The following is a 17,345-nucleotide window of genomic DNA, read 5'->3' on the forward strand; positions in this document are numbered from 1 at the left end:
TGTTGACTAGCCTAGTTTTTTTTGTTTTATTACTTAAACTCCATCCATAGTAGCAGTAAAGTTACGTGGCAGGGGACCCTGGCGGGTGCTTGTGCACATAAATACCTACGTGCACCTTTCATGTTAAAGTCCCCGAACATCCATGTCCCACCCTTGCCCCACCCAGACCATGCGCATGCCCTGTTTCTTTTTTGGGCTTTCTCACTTGTTGCCCTATCCAGGAGATATGCGCAGACACAAGCGGCTTTTAAAATCCACTTTGCACACACTGGCCAGACATATTCAAGATTCTCCTGGTTTTGCTGTGTGCCGGGCTTTTAAAATTCACCTATCAACGTATGATTGTGCACTCTTTGGCCCTTAATCCCAGCTAAGGAAAACAAGCCTTGTAAGTTTACCCCTATCTAATGCAAGTTTACCCCTATCTAATGCAAGCCTAAATGGCTGTCTCCGGTATCATATGTTGTGGGATATGGCAGTGATTGGGCTATATTAACCACTCAAGTATAATTATATACTGGTATTAGATCTTTTCATTTGTTTGATTCTAAATCTTTTATTGGATTTTTTATTTGCACATAAAGTGGTTTAATTTAAAAAGACACTCTCCCGTCGACTGTCACCAGGAAACCAGACTAAATCAATGTCCACGTTACTTATCTTATAAATCCAAGATGGTTTCTGTAGCTTGACTATTCAAATCATTTGTAGAATTCCAGTACTATTCCAGTTATGGGTATTGCCTGGCACTCAAAAGATAATTTCCCAAACAATATGCGAGCGATGTCCAAAAATCACAATGTAATAAATCCACCTCATCAAAGAAATGTTATATAGTATGCCTATAAATTAGACCATCATACTAGGTGTCATCAGAATAAATGTAATGAAACATTTCTTAAATCTTCTGCCTTATATATAATCATTAGTCTATTTAAGTCTTTGAAAAAAAATGTTTGGTATTTTTGTTGCACATAAAAATGACATTTTAATAATTTCTAAGTATCCAATAAAGTTCAAGGAAACTTATCTTATATCGTGATGCCAATAAACTCCAAATGGCTATCACTCAATGGTGCTTGAAAGAATGCCTCAATATTCCCAGCCTGACATGGGACCGCAGGTCTTCTTCAGGGTACAATAAAATCGTTATGCATAGTGGCGTATAGACCCGGAAATGATGTCCATACGTAGCTGCGTATATGGGCATGCTTGCACATGTTTTAAAGTTATCTTCTAGGTATGTCATGAGTTTAGGAAGATTTGGGATGCTAACATCCATTCATTACCAACTGCTGTTCAAGCCAAGTTGAAGTAGTCATGGGTTCTATATGTTGGAACAAGATAAAAGGTGGTTCTGATTTAATGTTTATTTCAGGTTTCACCTATTGTTTAATATATAGTGTGCTCATTTCTAAGCAGATTATTGTCTTTCTGTTCTCTGAAGTGGGGATGAGGTGTTTCTAATGTTATTGGTATTACATTGTTTGACATTTAATTATGATATTTTATTTGAAAAATGTAATAGACGGTATTGAAAAAATGAGAGTTTCTGATTCAACCCCAATCACCGGGCACATAAAATGTTGAGAAGATATGTCTCAATATGGTGAGGGTTAGTCTCTCTAATTTATTCTGTGGGTTCAACAATTTGGATCATGCAGATGGTGATGTGGACCCTGTTAGAGTCTGTGGAGCAGAATGTGGCAGTTCAGGGAGGGCATTGTCTATCCTCCCTCTCCATGAACCTGGTCCTCCTATCTATACTTTAGTGCTAGCATAAACAAATGATCCAAAACACAGTCACTTCATTCACAGGCTGAACCAAAACTCCCAATTTTATTTTTCTTGGATTCTCCATCCAACAACTATGAACATTTTAGCAAAGAGTAGACAGTCAGTACTGAATGATTAGAGTTCATGGGATACACAATCAGAGTCAATCACACTCTGAAGTAAAATTAGGGGTCAAATGTTTGGTATTTTAATACCAATTAATACCATACTCCAGTCCACACTTGAACAGAAATTAGATTTTTACATTCCTCCCTTATTCCACCTCTTCATACTTTCCCAAACACCATTAAAGGAAATGTAGAGTTTATATCACTTAATACTCAGGCGCCAAGGAATTTCCCCAAAATGTCAGCTCTCCTCTTCACCCAAACACAGGTGAAACACATGCTCCTAGAATTCATCTTCCTTTCAAACACCGGACTCCAAATTGTAGGACATGGACTTCACCTCCCCAATACTTCTTCGATATCTAGGAGTCACCGACTCTTCCTCATGTCGTACACACCATTCTCACCTTCCCCACTCCTTGAGCTCCTCAAGATGAAGTACTCACTACCCACAGACACTCAGCACTTACTCCAGGTCACAGTTTAAGCTTCCCCAGTCTACTTAACCCTCTGGATCTCAATGGGGCCCTCCTAGTTTTGGACCAACCCTTTCTCCTTTCTTCCGGCCATTTCCTCAGAGGGGAGAATTGCTTTGTTCATTCCTTAGCTCATGGACATTTCCTCAATAGGAGGAAATTCTTCTTCCACTCCACGGCCTTGGGCCTCTACCCTTGAGGGGAAACCCCCCTGCAAGGCCCCCTCCATAATGGAGGGGTCCCTGGGCCCCACCAGCCCATGAGCTGGCTACTTTAGGACCCTATATGCTGGAAGTCCCTTTCTTCCCAAGTCCAACCTAGAGCGAGAAATTCCCATCAGAATGACCCAGAATTTATATCATCCGAGTTCACTTCCCAGCTAATCATGTCTTCCCATTTCTCTTAAGGGGACAACCTCACCAAACCCCTTTACCTCAGATGCATTAAAATATCCCAGAAACCACATCCCATTAAATCAATATCACACCAAATGGCATCCAGTGGTTACTCAGCAACACTGCTGGTTCATACATTAAAACATCTTTCCAACATCTCAGGCAATAGAAACTCTTAGGTTTCTCCAAAATAACTTGTACTACGAGAATAGAAAGGGACACAAATCTGGGGGTCTCTCCACATTGAGAAACAAAATCTTTACAAGTTAAACTTGAATGACCATGTGAGGATGAAAGAGCAAAGTCTTCTGGGCTGGAGCAGTAAACCACAGGGGTAGATTTTAAGACCTGCGTGCACACATGGACACGTGATTTTATAACATGCGCGCGCAGGGACAGCGTGCACAAGGGGGTGCACACCGAGCCTGCGCTGAGCCGCGCTGCCTTCCCCCGTTACCTCCAAAATCAGAGCAGTCTCGGAGGGAACTTCTCTACCCACCCACCCCCACCCCATCTTCCCTTCCCTTCCCCTAACTCCCCCGCCCCCCAGCTAAACCCCCTCAAAAAAATTGTCCTACCCTGTTGTGCGCGCCTCTGACTCTGCCCTGGAACACTCTGCCTCCTTCCTCGCCCCTTTTTGAAAGCCCCGGGACTTAGACGCGTCCCGGGGTTTTATGCGCATCACCGGGCCTTTTTAAAATAGGCCTGGCGCGCATAACATTTTGAAAATCCGGCCCACACTGTCTCCAGCCTTTTCTAATGTAATTTCCAATTTTATTAACATAAACAGCAAAATAACATCTCAGTAGACTGTTTATCCTTGCAGTATAGTCACACACAACTTTCTTCTCTTAATCTGCCCTCACCTCTTAGACCGCCCAGAATTTCAACAGCTAAAATTAACTTCTTGTTGAAACTCAACAGGTGAATTTTCAAAGTAAATGTAACATACTATCATAGCATTTTTCAAAAGCCATTTATCCACATGAGTGCACTTTACGTAGATAAAACCTATAGTCAATTCAATGGTATATACTGTAGCAATTTTTAAAAGTGCATTTACATGTGTAAAGCCCGGTTTTAAATGTGAAAATGCTTTTGAAAACCAGGCCCATAGGAGCTAAATTTAGCCAGGGAGCTAAGTCAAGTTTCAAAGGCTTTCATCTAGCTGGATAAGTCCTTAGTTAACTGGCTGTGATCCCTTTGAAAATTCATCACTTAGCTGCTCTGCAGATTAAAATTTTCTAGATGTCGAGCCATCTAACTCCCAAAGTTAGATGGCCAAATCCTTTTGAAAATCAGTCCCATTATTATGAGGGTCTACAGACTAGGCATTGTTACTAGAATCTGTGATCTGGATGCTAAAATTTGTGTACAGATCAGGTGTTATCACAGGGTAGAGACCAGATGCAATTGTCAGGGAGTACTTACTGGGTACTGTTACCAAATTTTATAAACTAAGCATAGACTGGGTCTCTTATCACTGGGTATGATTTTTAGAGTGTTATGGACCACACTATTCCCATGGCATATTCATCGGTAGCTATTATTAAAGGGCCTGTTTTTAAAAAGCATTTACTCGAGTAAAAACCAGGTTTACTGGAGTAAATTCACTTTACTTGAGTAAGTGGGTTTTTGAAAATTGCTACAATATATGCCATTGACTTGCCTATAGGATTTACTCACATAAGTGAACTTTGCTTGAGTAAATGGCTTTTGAAAATTGCTACAATAGTAGCTACATTTACGCATGTAACTCCTTTTGAAAATTACCCCCAAAATGTACAGCCTAGGTGTTTATTTCCTGAGGAGAAGGGATAAGACTCAGTGTTTTAGTGTGCCTTCTCTTCCTCCCCTCAGATGATGGAGAGTCAGATGGAGGTTCGGGAGAAGGAGGTGGAAGCCATTAAGACCCAAGCACTGGCCCTGAGCCAGGAAGATGCCAACACAGATGAGGTGGATTACAAACATCGTGATGTAGAGGAGAAGTTTAGTGCCCTGCGTGGGCCCCTGAGTGAGCGGCGCAGGCTGCTGCTGGCATCCAAAGAAGAATACCAATTCAACCGAGACCTGGAGGATGAAATTGTGAGTACCAGGGGCATTGCGGGGCAGGGATCATATGGGCAGTGGGTGGCAGCAGTTAGTGAAATAATATATTGTTAGAGATTGTGGCACAACAGTGTTTGTTTAGATAAGAGAATATTCTCTAAAAGTAATACAAGTTTCCTCTTTGCAAAGGCAGTAAAACAGCATTGTTTTTTTATCAACAAGGTAAAAATGGAGCTGTAAGCAGCCAGCAACTTAACTCATAGAAACAGAAAGCAAGTAGGTACACATTCAACAGTACGGAAGCCCTAATAGCAAAACATAAAAAACAGTTCAGTTCTAACTAACTCAAAATAGTCCAGCACAGTGACATGAAACATATTTCCAACACTCTCCCATTTGTGTGAATATCACTTACAGTAGTAATGAGTCCACACCCTTGCATACAGAATTGATTCTTCTTATTCTTTTGAAGTGGTATAGTCGATGCCTCAACAATTACTTCTTGGGAGCAGTGTCTCCAAATGAGTTTGTTTTATACATTCCATAACAGGAATGAACCTTATTCGCAAGCCAGAGTATATTGGGAATGATTCCAATCTCTCAGTTTTACTGTTGATGCCCTTCTTAATACATGCATTGCGCCCTAGAGAGCCACCTCCTGGAATTCACTGGATGTAATATGAATGGGCAACATATGAAGGTATGTTTGGAAATGCTTCTTAATCAGGCCCCTGGTGCCCAATATAATTGGGATTATTTCTGTATCTTTCTGCCACATTTTCTTGATCTCTGATTGCATCTCTTGATACTTAAGGATCTTGGCTTTCTCCATGCGATCCACCGAATAATCGCTAGGCACTGACACCTCCATCAGCAATGCCATTCTTGGGTTTTTCTCCTTGACCACAATGTCTAGTTTTCTAGCACTGATCTTCCTATCGGTTGGAAAAGGAATGTCCCAGGTGATCACAGCATGTTGTTCTCTTCAATTCTGATAGGGTTGTAATCCCAGTGTTTTTTCAGTACATCGATGTTATAGTGTTTACACAATTTCCTATAGATGAGCTGTGCTACCTTGCTGTATCTCTTCTGTTGGGTTGTAGCTCAGTTGAAATATTCCTTCTTTTACTTCATCATCTTTTATAAATAAGTATTTAAGGTCAATGTGTTTGTTCACTGATGTCTAATTTTACCTTTCCACCAATTTCATAGTGGATTAGCAGTCAGTATTTATGTCACTTGGGTTTTTACAGTACTTAGTACTTTCTTTGATAATTTCACATAGAGCAATATATTCAGCTTTATGTGAATAAGTAAATCATTTGTTCCTTAACAATTTTTCTAGTGGTTAGAGCAGCAGGCTGTGAACCAGGGAAGCTAGGGCTCAAATCCTAGTGCCACTGCTTGTGACCATGAGCAAGTCACTTTACCCTCCATTGCCTCATGTATAAACTGAGAGGAAGATTTACTAAGCTGTGATAAACAGTATTTAGTATGCGATATCGACATATCACACAATATTTCAGTGTATTCCTCTCCCTATGGAAATAAATTGCATTGCATGCATTTGCATGCAAAAAATGTCCTAATGTATGCAAAGCAGCTTATTCATAGGCAAGTCAATGCTGATAAAATAATGTGACTGACTTAGAAAATCAGCCCTTGTTATGTTATCATGTTTGAAAGGAGGGCCAAATTATCGCGGGAACTCCCCCCTGCAATAATTTGGCCCTCCCACGATAAACTATCGTGACTTGATAAATCTCCCTATGAGAGTATAAGACCTCTGAGGTTAGGGAGGTACTGCAGGTATTTGAATATAATCCACTTTGGAATGCCTGAAATGCAGAATATAAATTAAGTAAATAAATGCTGTTTGTGATAGTTTATAGTTGTGTCCTCTGGTAGCTTTTCCAATCCTGAATCCAAGAGTGCCAAATAACATCTGAATTTTGTTTATTTATTTATTTTGAATATTTTTATTCCACTTATAATCGGACCAGCTATGTTAGGTGGATAATGTTAAATATAAATTGCATAATTCAGTTGCAAACAACATACTACCCCAGAAGCCAAAACCTTAAGGCACATAGCCTAGTGTCCTTTCCAATTATTTCTTCTCCAGAAGCTTTGCAACATAAAATATTATGTTTTGTTTCTTTAAGATCTCTAAGAATATATTTGACCATCTTCCAGAGGCCAATGGATAACGTATCCAGCTAAATTTAGCCAGATAAATTATCCTGGATATTCAGTGGAATAAACGTCCCACTGAATATCCTGCATTAAAGTTATCTGGCTAAGCTTTACCAGATAACTTTAAATCTAACCAGCTATCTTTTGAATATCGCTAGCTAGGTTTAAAGTTATCCAACCATGTGTGGCTGGATAACTTTAGCCTTAAGCAGCTATATTCAAATCCCAGCTATATTCAAATCCTAGCTGAAGATTGAGATAGCCAAAAGTACCAGGAGGGTGGAAGGGTTAGGGTTGGGGAAGGAGGGAGGGAGGAAGTAGAGGGCTAATTTTGGCACATTTATGGTGAACCAGAGAGCAGGCCAGCCTGGACCCTTTCCATTTTGGGAGTTTAAATTCTCTGAAAAGTGTTTGGGGGTGGGGAAGGATTGGCCTGGCAAGGCCCATGATTTAAATGTGTGTGGGGTGGGGGGGGGGGGGGGAACGACAGTGATTGCAACACTAAGCCAGAGTTTCTTTCTTTTTGTTTTTACTCAGCAGCATCACTTTAATGGCTATCTTCTTTTGAATACAGACACTTAAGGCCAACGTTATCTGGCCACACTTCAGGGCAAGTTTAGAGGTAGCCAAAAACCTTATTCAGCTAACTCCTAAAATTGGAGTTAGCTATATAAGCCATTTGACTAACCCAACCTCACCCTTGACTGCTCCCCCATAAGCCCCTTACGTATTCAACTAAATTTTAGCCGGATAATGGTACTTATCCAGTTAAAAGTTATCTGGATAAGTACCAGGGATATTCAAAATTCATCATTTACCCAGATAACTTGTGAGTTATCTGGCTAAATGGCTTTGAATATCGGCCTCCCATTGTTTAGCTGTATAGTAAACATTTTAATGGTTCAAATAATGAATTGCAAATGCAAATTCTGGTCTTGTTGCCTGTACAAGACACATTAACATTCCAGTAAGCTTCTGATGTAGAACATCTGGGTCATCTTTTCATTGTGGATCTTCATTTTCTTTATAGTTTAGTTCAGTGGGTGTTGATAGTGGCTTACAGTCACTTATTTCAAACTTTTTTTAGGATTTTTTCAGTATAACTTTACTGACTGATTGACAATTGTCTGCTTTGTCTCTATGTCAATAACTAAGATTCGACTTGACTCTCTTAAATCTTGTAGTTCAATTTGTAGGGTTCTTGTTGCTCATACCAGACTTAAGGATCATAGTGCTCCTGTTCTGCAGCCCCTATACAGTTTAGTCCTGGGGGAATTCTGTGCTATTGCGGTGCATAGAATTTGTGTAGAATTCCCCTCCTGCTCAGCTGCACAGATTCTGCGCATAATTTGGCAGGACCCAGCATGCCGCAGCCAGAGCCCATCCCGTTCCCAGTGAAGAAGGAGCAGGCCCTGGCGTGCTATGAGTGGAGGCCATCCCACTGACAGCAAAGATGGAACAGGGTCCGGCAGCTGCAAGCAGAGGCCATCCCGCTCGCAGTGCCCGAACCTTAAGCAGATGACCGGATTGGGGTGGGAGCCAGGGCCTGCGCAGCCGGCGCGAGAGCCCATCGGGGTAAGGCCTGGGATATTTACATACCTTCCACCGACGTCTCCCCCACCGGCCACGAGGTTCGCCGCGCCGACCCGACGTTCTCCTCCGACCACGCACTCAGCCTCTCCCCGAAGAACAACCAATCAGAGCAAGGGAAGCCCGAGAACCAATAGGGAGGCTACCTCAGGGGCTTTAAATCCCCAGCACTCCCTCCAGGCGCCCTTTTACTCGCGCGCCTGAACCTTAAGCAGATGATTGGATTGGGGTGGGAGCCAGGGCCTGTGCAGCAGGTGTGAGAGGCCATCGGGGTAAGGCCTGGGATATTTACATACCTTCCACCGATGTCTCCCCCACCGGCCATGAGGTTCGCCGCGCCGACCCGACATTCTCCTCCAACCACACATTCAGCCTCTCCCCAAAGAACAACCAATCAGAGCGAGGGAAGCCCGAGAACCAATAGGGAGGCTACCTCAGGGGCTTTAAATCCCCAGCACTCCCTCCAGGCGTCGCGCACCAGGCGTCACGCGTTGAAGGTGTGCGACAAAGGGGCCTGCCCCTTTGTGCGCCCCTTCGTGCGCTCCAGAACATAGAAGCTGCAACCACCCTTTCTACACCATCTGGAATTTTCTACACATACCGAACTCAAGCTCTCCCACAACAGCACTTCTCTAACAGTCGTCCAACCTCTCTAGCAGTCACCCAGCCTCTCCAGCATTCATCCGGCATCCACTCAGCCACCCCGGCAGTCTCCCAGTCACTCCAGCACTCGTTCAGCCACTCCAGCAGTCACCCAGCCACGCCAGCAGTCTCCAGTCACGCCAGCAGTCTCCAGCCACTCCAGCATCCACTCAGCCACTCCAGCATCCACTCAGCCACTCCAGCATTCGTCCAGCCACTCCAGCATCCACTCAGCCACTCCAGCAGCCCTCCAGCCACTCCAGCTCTCGTCCAACTACGGAACAGCACTGCTACGCTTCACCAATTCTACCCCCTTAAAGACCATATCCACAATCCGTCATATCATCTCAGGCCATAGGATAACTACTCCTGGCAAATCCCGTCCAAGCGAATACGATAATCCTATCAGGATGCTAGGATACTCAATTCCCATTTTATATCACAGTACCTCCCTCAAGATGAAGCCTCCGTTGCGATACCAACTCATATCCCGCAGAAATCTCACTCCAGTCATGATTTCCCCTCTTACTCAACTCCTTGCGCTTGCCCTATTCACTCTAACACTATGCAATGCCCAATCAATCACAAAAAAAACACCACATTCTGCACGACCACTTGCTTGATGCCAAACCAGACATCTGTGCCATCACAGAGACCTGGCTGAAGCCTACAGACACAGTCCTGATAAATCAACTTCCTACCCAGTTATATGATGTCTTCTCCATTCCTAGACAAAAGAAGAAAGGGGGAGGTCTCCTCCTGGCTGCAAAAAAAGTTCTTAACCTCACCCTACAACCTATCAATACAATACCAAAACTAGAGGTTGGCTTGTTCAAATCCAAATCTCTCCAAATCCTCCTTACATATGCCCCCCCTGGATTATTAGACCTAGATGCCTCCCCTATAGTAGAAATAATAGCAACATACTTAAACCTGGATTCACCAGCCATCATCCTTGGGGACTTTAATCTACACATTGACGCCAAGCCTCGATCTTCCAACTGCGAAGCCTTCTTATCCGCCCTCTCGGACATGGGCTTCAAACAACTAATCAACCAACCCACACATAAAGCAGGCCATACCCTTGACCTTATCTTCACAAACACCAGCCTTACTCCACTCTCTCCCCCTCTCTGCCTCCCGGTTCCATGGTCAGACCATTTTATGATCTCCTCCACCCTCAGATCGACGACAAGATCGTCTGCACCCCCTCAGCTTACCACCCTGCACTATAGGAAACCCTGTCCATCTGAAGCCCTCGGCAACTCTCTGATCAAAGAACTCTCTAACCTGGATCTATCAAATCCCAATGCAGCCATCCTCTCTTGGCAAAACATTACAGAAACTATAGCCAACAACTTATGCCCACTGTCAAAAAAGAATATAAACCCCACCCAAAAAAACAAGCAGCCCTGGTTCTCAAAGGAGCTCCGTGCACAAAAGCAAGGCCTGAGACGGAAAGAAAAGGAATGGAGGAAGAACCCCAACCCTCACTCTCTAACCTTATACAAAGCTGATCTCCACCAATACAGAACTGCAACACTACGAACAAAAAGAGACTTCTACGCCCACCGTATCCACAATATGATCTTCGATGCGAAGGCTCTCTTCTCGTATGTATCAGAACTCACCAAAACTGCTCCCCCTACAATCCCTGACGACCTAGCTCAATCGAAAGCCAATGATCTGGCCTTATTCTTCCAGAACAAAATCTCCAATACCTTGGCTAGATTACCTATATGCCCTAACATGCTGTCCCCAAGTCCCCCCCTACCCCCGAACCCAGTTGTAGGTTTGGAATCCTTTGATCCCACGTACGCTTTAGAGGTGGAAAACCTAATAAAAAGAATGAAACCCTCCACTCACCCACTAGACCAAAGCCCATCCAAACTTCTGATCCTCATACCAGAATCTTTCTCTAAACATCTAGCAGATATTATCAACTGCTTCCTTTCACAAGGAATTTTCCCGGAAGCTCTCAAATTAGCCAGCCTTAAACCCATACTCAAAAAACCAAACCTGGACCCGGATGATCCCAACAACTACCGCCCTATATCAAGCCTGCCGTTTGTAGCCAAGATCATGGAGAAAATCGTAAATAATCAACTTTCAAATTACCTGGAGGAACATAATATTCTACACCCGTCTCAGTATGGATTCCGAAAAGAACACAACACAGAAACTCTCCTCATCTCGCTCCTAGATCAGGTATACATTGGCATTGACAAAGGACAGTCCTTCCTATTAGCACTTCTTGATATCTCGGTGGCTTTCGACACCGTAAATCATACTACCCTTATAAACCGGTTATCAGACATAGGAATTGCAGGACCCGCCCTCAGATGGTTCAACTCTTTTCTTAACAACAGAGCCTACAAGGTTAAAATCAATAACAAAGAATCCCCTCGCACTAACTCCCCATTTGGAGTACCCCAGGGCTCTTCATTATCACCCACCCTGTTCAACATTTACCTTCTCCCTCTCTGCCATTTACTCTCAAAATTAAAACTGAAGTTTTACATATATGCAGACAACGTTCAAATTTTAATCCCCATATCTAATTCACTGGACTCTCCTCTCAAACTATGGGATTCTCACTTGCAAACTATCAACCTCCACCTTTCAAACCTTAACCTGGTGCTTAACACTACTAAGACAGAACTCCTCCTCATCACACCAGAAGGCAATCCCTTTCATCAACAGCTGCACACTAACACACAAATCTCCCATGCAAGAGACCTTGGAGTCATTATAACCAACGCTATTACTAGCAACGGTAACATGGAGTAGACTTAGTTTTTGGGTACTTGCCAGGTTCTTATGGCCTGGATTGGCCACTGTTGGAAACAGGATGCTGGGCTTGATGGACCCTTGGTCTGACCCAGTATGGCATGTTATGTTCTTATGGCTGGGGATCTGGAGAACCGTCTAGGGAGGAGGCTTATTTATGGGTCTGGTACTGGAAGATCTGCCAGGCTTCTTTCTGCTTCTTGCCGTTTCAGGCTAAAGCCACTGTCAGACCTCAGGCAGGGCGTTTCCTCTCTCCGGTCTCCTAGCCTAGTCTTCTCCCTCCTCTATAGCATGGGTTGCTGGGGCTGCTTTGAGTCCACTCCCTTTCTCCTTATTTTCCCCATCTTATACTTTCCAGCTGATAAATATGCATAAGCTCGTGCAGAATCATGTAGTTGGTGGAGGGTCTTTGCTGCATTGCAGGTCTTTTCCCCTTCCCTTTTTCTTCGGGGGGGGGAGGGGGTCCTGCCATGTCTGGAACATATTTTGTTGGCCACATCAGCATTTTCTCCATTTCAGAGTGCCCCCCCCTTTGTCTAAGGGTGGGGGCCCCTCTGACCTCTGGACTTCCCTTGGCCGGTGGGTGACTTCTGCTTTTTCAGCCAGAGTTGCTGCATTGTCCCTCTGCCTTGGTTTTATTTACACAGGAGCTTACAAACAAGCAGATCTTGATAAGTATTTTTCAGTTCTGGGCAAAGTTTCTTTTCTTTAGCTAAGACAATGTTTTTGGCCTGTCAGCATACTTGTCAGCATCCCTCTTTGGCTATTATTTATTTATGTATTTATTTATTTAAAATCTTTTCTATACCATCGCTAAGTAATATACCATCACAACGGTTTACATGTAGGTACATAAATTAATGTAAGTGGGTGCATACTATCGTACATTCTAACAGGTGCCACAAAAGATTCAGTTACAATAAATCGTTAAAGACAATCACTTATTTATTGAAGAGGTCATGACCAGGTGTACCTGTAAGGTATCTCCCTACAAACCCGGGCCTCACCTAGGGCATAGGCCGAGGCCCAAACCTGGGTCTGCGGACTAGGCCTGAGCGCTATACCAGGGTTTCGGCCTAGGCCCAGGCCAACTCTGGGGCCTCAGCAGAGACCCCCTAAACAAGCTTACATGATCCGTCGGGTATTTGTGGAAGCGGCTAGGCTGGGTCCTGATGCCTGGGCCTGGGACTAGGCCGGAGCCTGAACCCAGGATCTACACCATGGTCCAGCCCAAAGACGGGTCCCAATACCAGAGCCTCAACCTGGACCCAGGCACAATGCCAGGACCCTAGCCCAGATGCCATGTCCCTATGCCTAGGCCTCAGCCTAGGCCGGAGCCCGAAAGCCATGGCCTGATATTGCCTTACATCAAAATGGTGCCGTCTGCTGGGGTGAATTCACCGGAGTTAATTAACTCTGGTTTGACCACAGCAGACTGCATCAGTTGAAGAAGGAAAGAAGAGGACATCTGACATGTTGAAGCTATTCCGAGGCCTTGGTCTGACCCTAGGCTGAGACCCTGGCGTCAGGACCCGGCCACAAGGCTGGGCCACAGCGTTGAGCCTGGCCTGGGTTTTGGCCTAGGCTGAGGACCAGGCATTGGGATCTGGCCTCTGGAGTGGGCTGTGGCATTAGACCTTTGCCCTGGGCCTCGGCTGGGCCAGGTCCCAGTGTCGGGTCCAGGTCAAGGCTTCAGCCTCAGGACCCTAACTCTGGGCTGGGCCGCAGCATTGGGCCTGGGCCCAGGTTATGGCCTAGGCTGAGGCTGAGACTCAGGCATCAGGACCTGGTCTCTGGGTCAGGCCCCAGTTTTGGACCTCTGTCCAGTTTGAGGCCCCAGCTTCAGGATCAACCCTCTGGGCCAGGCTGTGGCATCGACCTTGAATAGGCCGAGGTTGTGGCGACCTACCGCTGCCTCGGCCTGTGCAATGCCAAGGTTTCAGCCTTGGTCTTGGCCTTGCTGGTGGATCCCCACCAGACCAGGTGAGTGGGATTTGGAGGAATTCTGGCCTTGGCATTTTTCCGAGTGGATGGGAGGCCACATTTTCGTTTTTTTGGCTGTTTAGGGGTTTGTTTGTTTTTTAAATGTTTGATTCCTTTTTATCATATGAAGGAAATGAATCAAACATTCATGAACCAAAATTCGTGGGGAAAACACCTCCCAAAAAGGAACTGAGAAACAAAAACTATTTTTTTTTCCATGCACACCCCTACAGACTATCTTTAGGTCAGCAGTTTATCCAACTAGAGTTGGACAAAAGTTATCTGCATAGTAGAGAAATAATTTAAACCCCAAGATTTATATTGCTAACTCTCAAAGTTAACTGGACATTTTTTTAATATGGACCTCAATGTGAGTGAATGTCTTTGTAAATGTGAGGAAAACAAAAGTAGACCGATGCCTTGGAAAGATTTTTATTAATATGGTAATAAGCGCTTATTACCATATTAATAAAAATCTTTCCAAGGTAATAAAAATCTTTCCAAGGCATTGGTCTACTTTTGTTTTCCTCACATCCGTGGCTACCTTAGACCAACTACCGCTCTGTTTTTGGAATCCTTCCTTTTCTTTGTAAATGTGAGACAAAAGTCAGTAATCCATGTCCTCTCTTTACAGCTCTGGGTAAGTGAGCGCCTGCCCTTGGCTGTCTCCACAAAGCATGGCAAGGACCTGCCCAGTGTGCAGCTTCTAATCAAGAAAAATCAGGTGTGTCTGCCTCTCCAGCTCTTCCCTCACTGTCTTTCTTGCCTTTGCAGTCTCTCCCCTTGCTATCTGTCTGTCCTCTGTGACTCTCTATGCAGTCTCTCTCTCGCATATCCCTTTGTCTCTCTTCTTCCTTCCATCTCATTTGTCTCTCTCTATTTCTCTTTGCTGTCTCTCCTTTTTTCTTTCTCTCCCTCTGTGCTCTTTCTACTTCATATCTCTCTGTCTCACTTTTTCTCTCCTCCTCTACTTCTCCCCTCTCTGAGATACAGATCATGGAACCCATGTGATTTGCCATATCCAGCACCGCTGACATCTGCTGTGACCGCTCCTGTGTCTGTCTCCTCCCCTTGCCTTCTTCTTCTGCAGACACTGCAAAAAGAGATCCAAGGTCACCGCCCACGCATAGATGATATCCAGGAGCGGGGAAAAGCCTTGGTTGCGCTAGAGGTGCAGGGACGGCTGGCTACATTACAAAACTCCTGGGAAGAGCTGGTGACTGAGGCAGAAAAGCGACACAAGAGGCTGGAGCAGGCCCATCGGGCCCAACAATTCTACTTCGATGTGGCCGAGGCTGAAGCCTGGATGGGGGAGCAGGAGTTGCACATGATGTCTGAAGAGAAGGCCAAGGTCTGTTTCACTTTTGTGCGTGGTGGATGCTTGCACACCTTAATGCATAAGTCTCCTTTGCCCCAGTTTTGGGGAGCACAGTTTTCAAACACAGAAACATATATCATGAAGGCAGATATTCAACCTATCCCGTCTGCTCCCGCTTAGCTTTACAGTCTCTTCCTCTCTCTTGGAGATCCTCTCTACCTTTCCCATGCATTCTTGAATTCTGATACAGTTCTCATCTCCACCACCTCCACAGGGAGACTGTGAAGAAATATTTCCTTAGATTACTCCTGAGCCTACCACCTTTCACTCTCACCCCTTGACTCTATTCCAGAGCCTCCTTTCCATTAAAAGTGACCCGCCTCCTGTGCACTTATTTCATGGCATTATTTAAATGTGTCTACCATATTTCCTCTTTCCCACTTTTTCTCCAGGTGTACATGTTTAGATCTTTAACTATATCCTCATATGCTTTATTATTAAAGATCCTGGACCATTTTAGTAGCTGCTGTCTGAACCTCAAAGCCATTTACACAGATAAATAGTGATTTATGCAGGTAAATTGCCCTCCTCTGCCCAGCTAAAAGTATACGTGAGCTTCTACAGGGGCCATGAGGAAAAAAAGGCATTCCTGTGTACGTGTCAGGTCAGGGGAGTAAAACAGCATGAATAAAATCAATTTTAAATGCATGCCTACTAGTCACCCACTCAAATAGCAGGTACATACTAAGTGGGTGCTTTTAAGATATGTAGTTTACACTGGATGGTTTCTCTTTGAAAATTTGTGTAAAAGGACACACATTAAAAGTGCCTGCATGGTTTGCAATGAGGCAAGCTATTTGAAAATGGTCCCTCCACACCCATGAAACATAGAAACATGAAGTCAGAAAAAGACTAATCAACCTATCTAGTCTCCCCATCCACACCAACTAGTCTATGCATTCTATTTCTTTTATGTGCACAATAATTTTATAAGGGGTGAGCCTTAAGTCTATATCTGAAAGTATAGGGAGTGGAAACAGAGCAGACAAAAGGAAGAACCAAAAAGAGCAAGATCCACAAAAAACGGGCTTTGTTTCAGATTTCTGCCAGATATTTTTGCCTCTGTCTGAGCTTCTTGCAGAGGCATCATGGAAGTGGTGGCCATGTGGCTATCAACTGCTGATTGCTGCTGGCCAGCTCCATTTTGATGGTCAGCTATTGTCTCCTGGAGCTTGAGCAGTTGTTTCTGTTTCTAATCCCTGCTACCTCCCCTCGTGTTTTACTAGGATGAGCTGAACGCTCAGGCCATGGTGAAGAAGCATCTGGTGATGGAGCAAGAACTGGGAGATTATGCACAGACCATCCATCAATTGGCAAATGCCAGCCGGGACATGGTGTCCAATGGGCACCCTGAGAGGTCAGTATACAGAGGCAAAAGTCACCTGGAAAGGGATATATATGGGGAGGGGAAGTACAAGTGGTCAGTACAAGAGGGAAGTTCATAGTAGGCAAATATCTGCTGAAAATGGCAATACACAGAGAAAAGATCATTCTAAATGGGCAGTCTGCAAGGTAATATTATTTCAGAAGGGTGAAGGTCACACTGAGGGTTTAGTAAATAAAACCAAGGTCACTTGATATATCAGCATACAGAAACAGAAGTCATCTCAAAAGGGACAAAGCAGGGCAAAGACCACCACCCAAGGGGGATCATGTAAGGCAGGGCTTCCCAAACTGTGGATCGCGAACTTAAATGGGGTCACAAAACCTTCAGCTGGGATCACTATAGTAACAGAAGATATATTATTATAATTGCAAGTGCCTCAAATAGGAGCACTTTTTAGGCAGCAGCAGCATTAGTAGAGGAAGTAAATGTGTGCAGCCTGTAAGCTAGCATGCACTCACAGGTCATTTAGTGGTCCCATCCTCACAACAGTTTCTGTGATTACAGGAAGCCCTCCTTGAACAGGGATCAAGACTGCTACAGTAGCTGTGAGTTTGC

At 44.3% G+C, this 17,345-nt stretch overlaps 1 protein-coding gene across 2 annotated transcripts in view; it reads left to right on the forward strand.

Moving 5' to 3' along the window:
* SPTBN2 (spectrin beta, non-erythrocytic 2) overlaps positions 1–17,345 on the forward strand; it is a 411,931-nt gene that overhangs the window by 300,394 nt on the left and 94,192 nt on the right. For both annotated transcript variants that reach the window (XM_029611250.1, XM_029611248.1), the window contains exons 20-23: positions 4,636–4,860; positions 14,660–14,749; positions 15,116–15,376; positions 16,630–16,760. In XM_029611250.1, coding sequence (XP_029467110.1) covers positions 4,636–4,860; positions 14,660–14,749; positions 15,116–15,376; positions 16,630–16,760 — 707 coding nt within the window. The remainder of the gene's footprint in view (positions 1–4,635; positions 4,861–14,659; positions 14,750–15,115; positions 15,377–16,629; positions 16,761–17,345) is intronic.

Source organism: Rhinatrema bivittatum, chromosome 8 (assembly GCF_901001135.1).
Source record: "Rhinatrema bivittatum chromosome 8, aRhiBiv1.1, whole genome shotgun sequence".
Taxonomy (NCBI): domain Eukaryota; kingdom Metazoa; phylum Chordata; class Amphibia; order Gymnophiona; family Rhinatrematidae; genus Rhinatrema; species Rhinatrema bivittatum.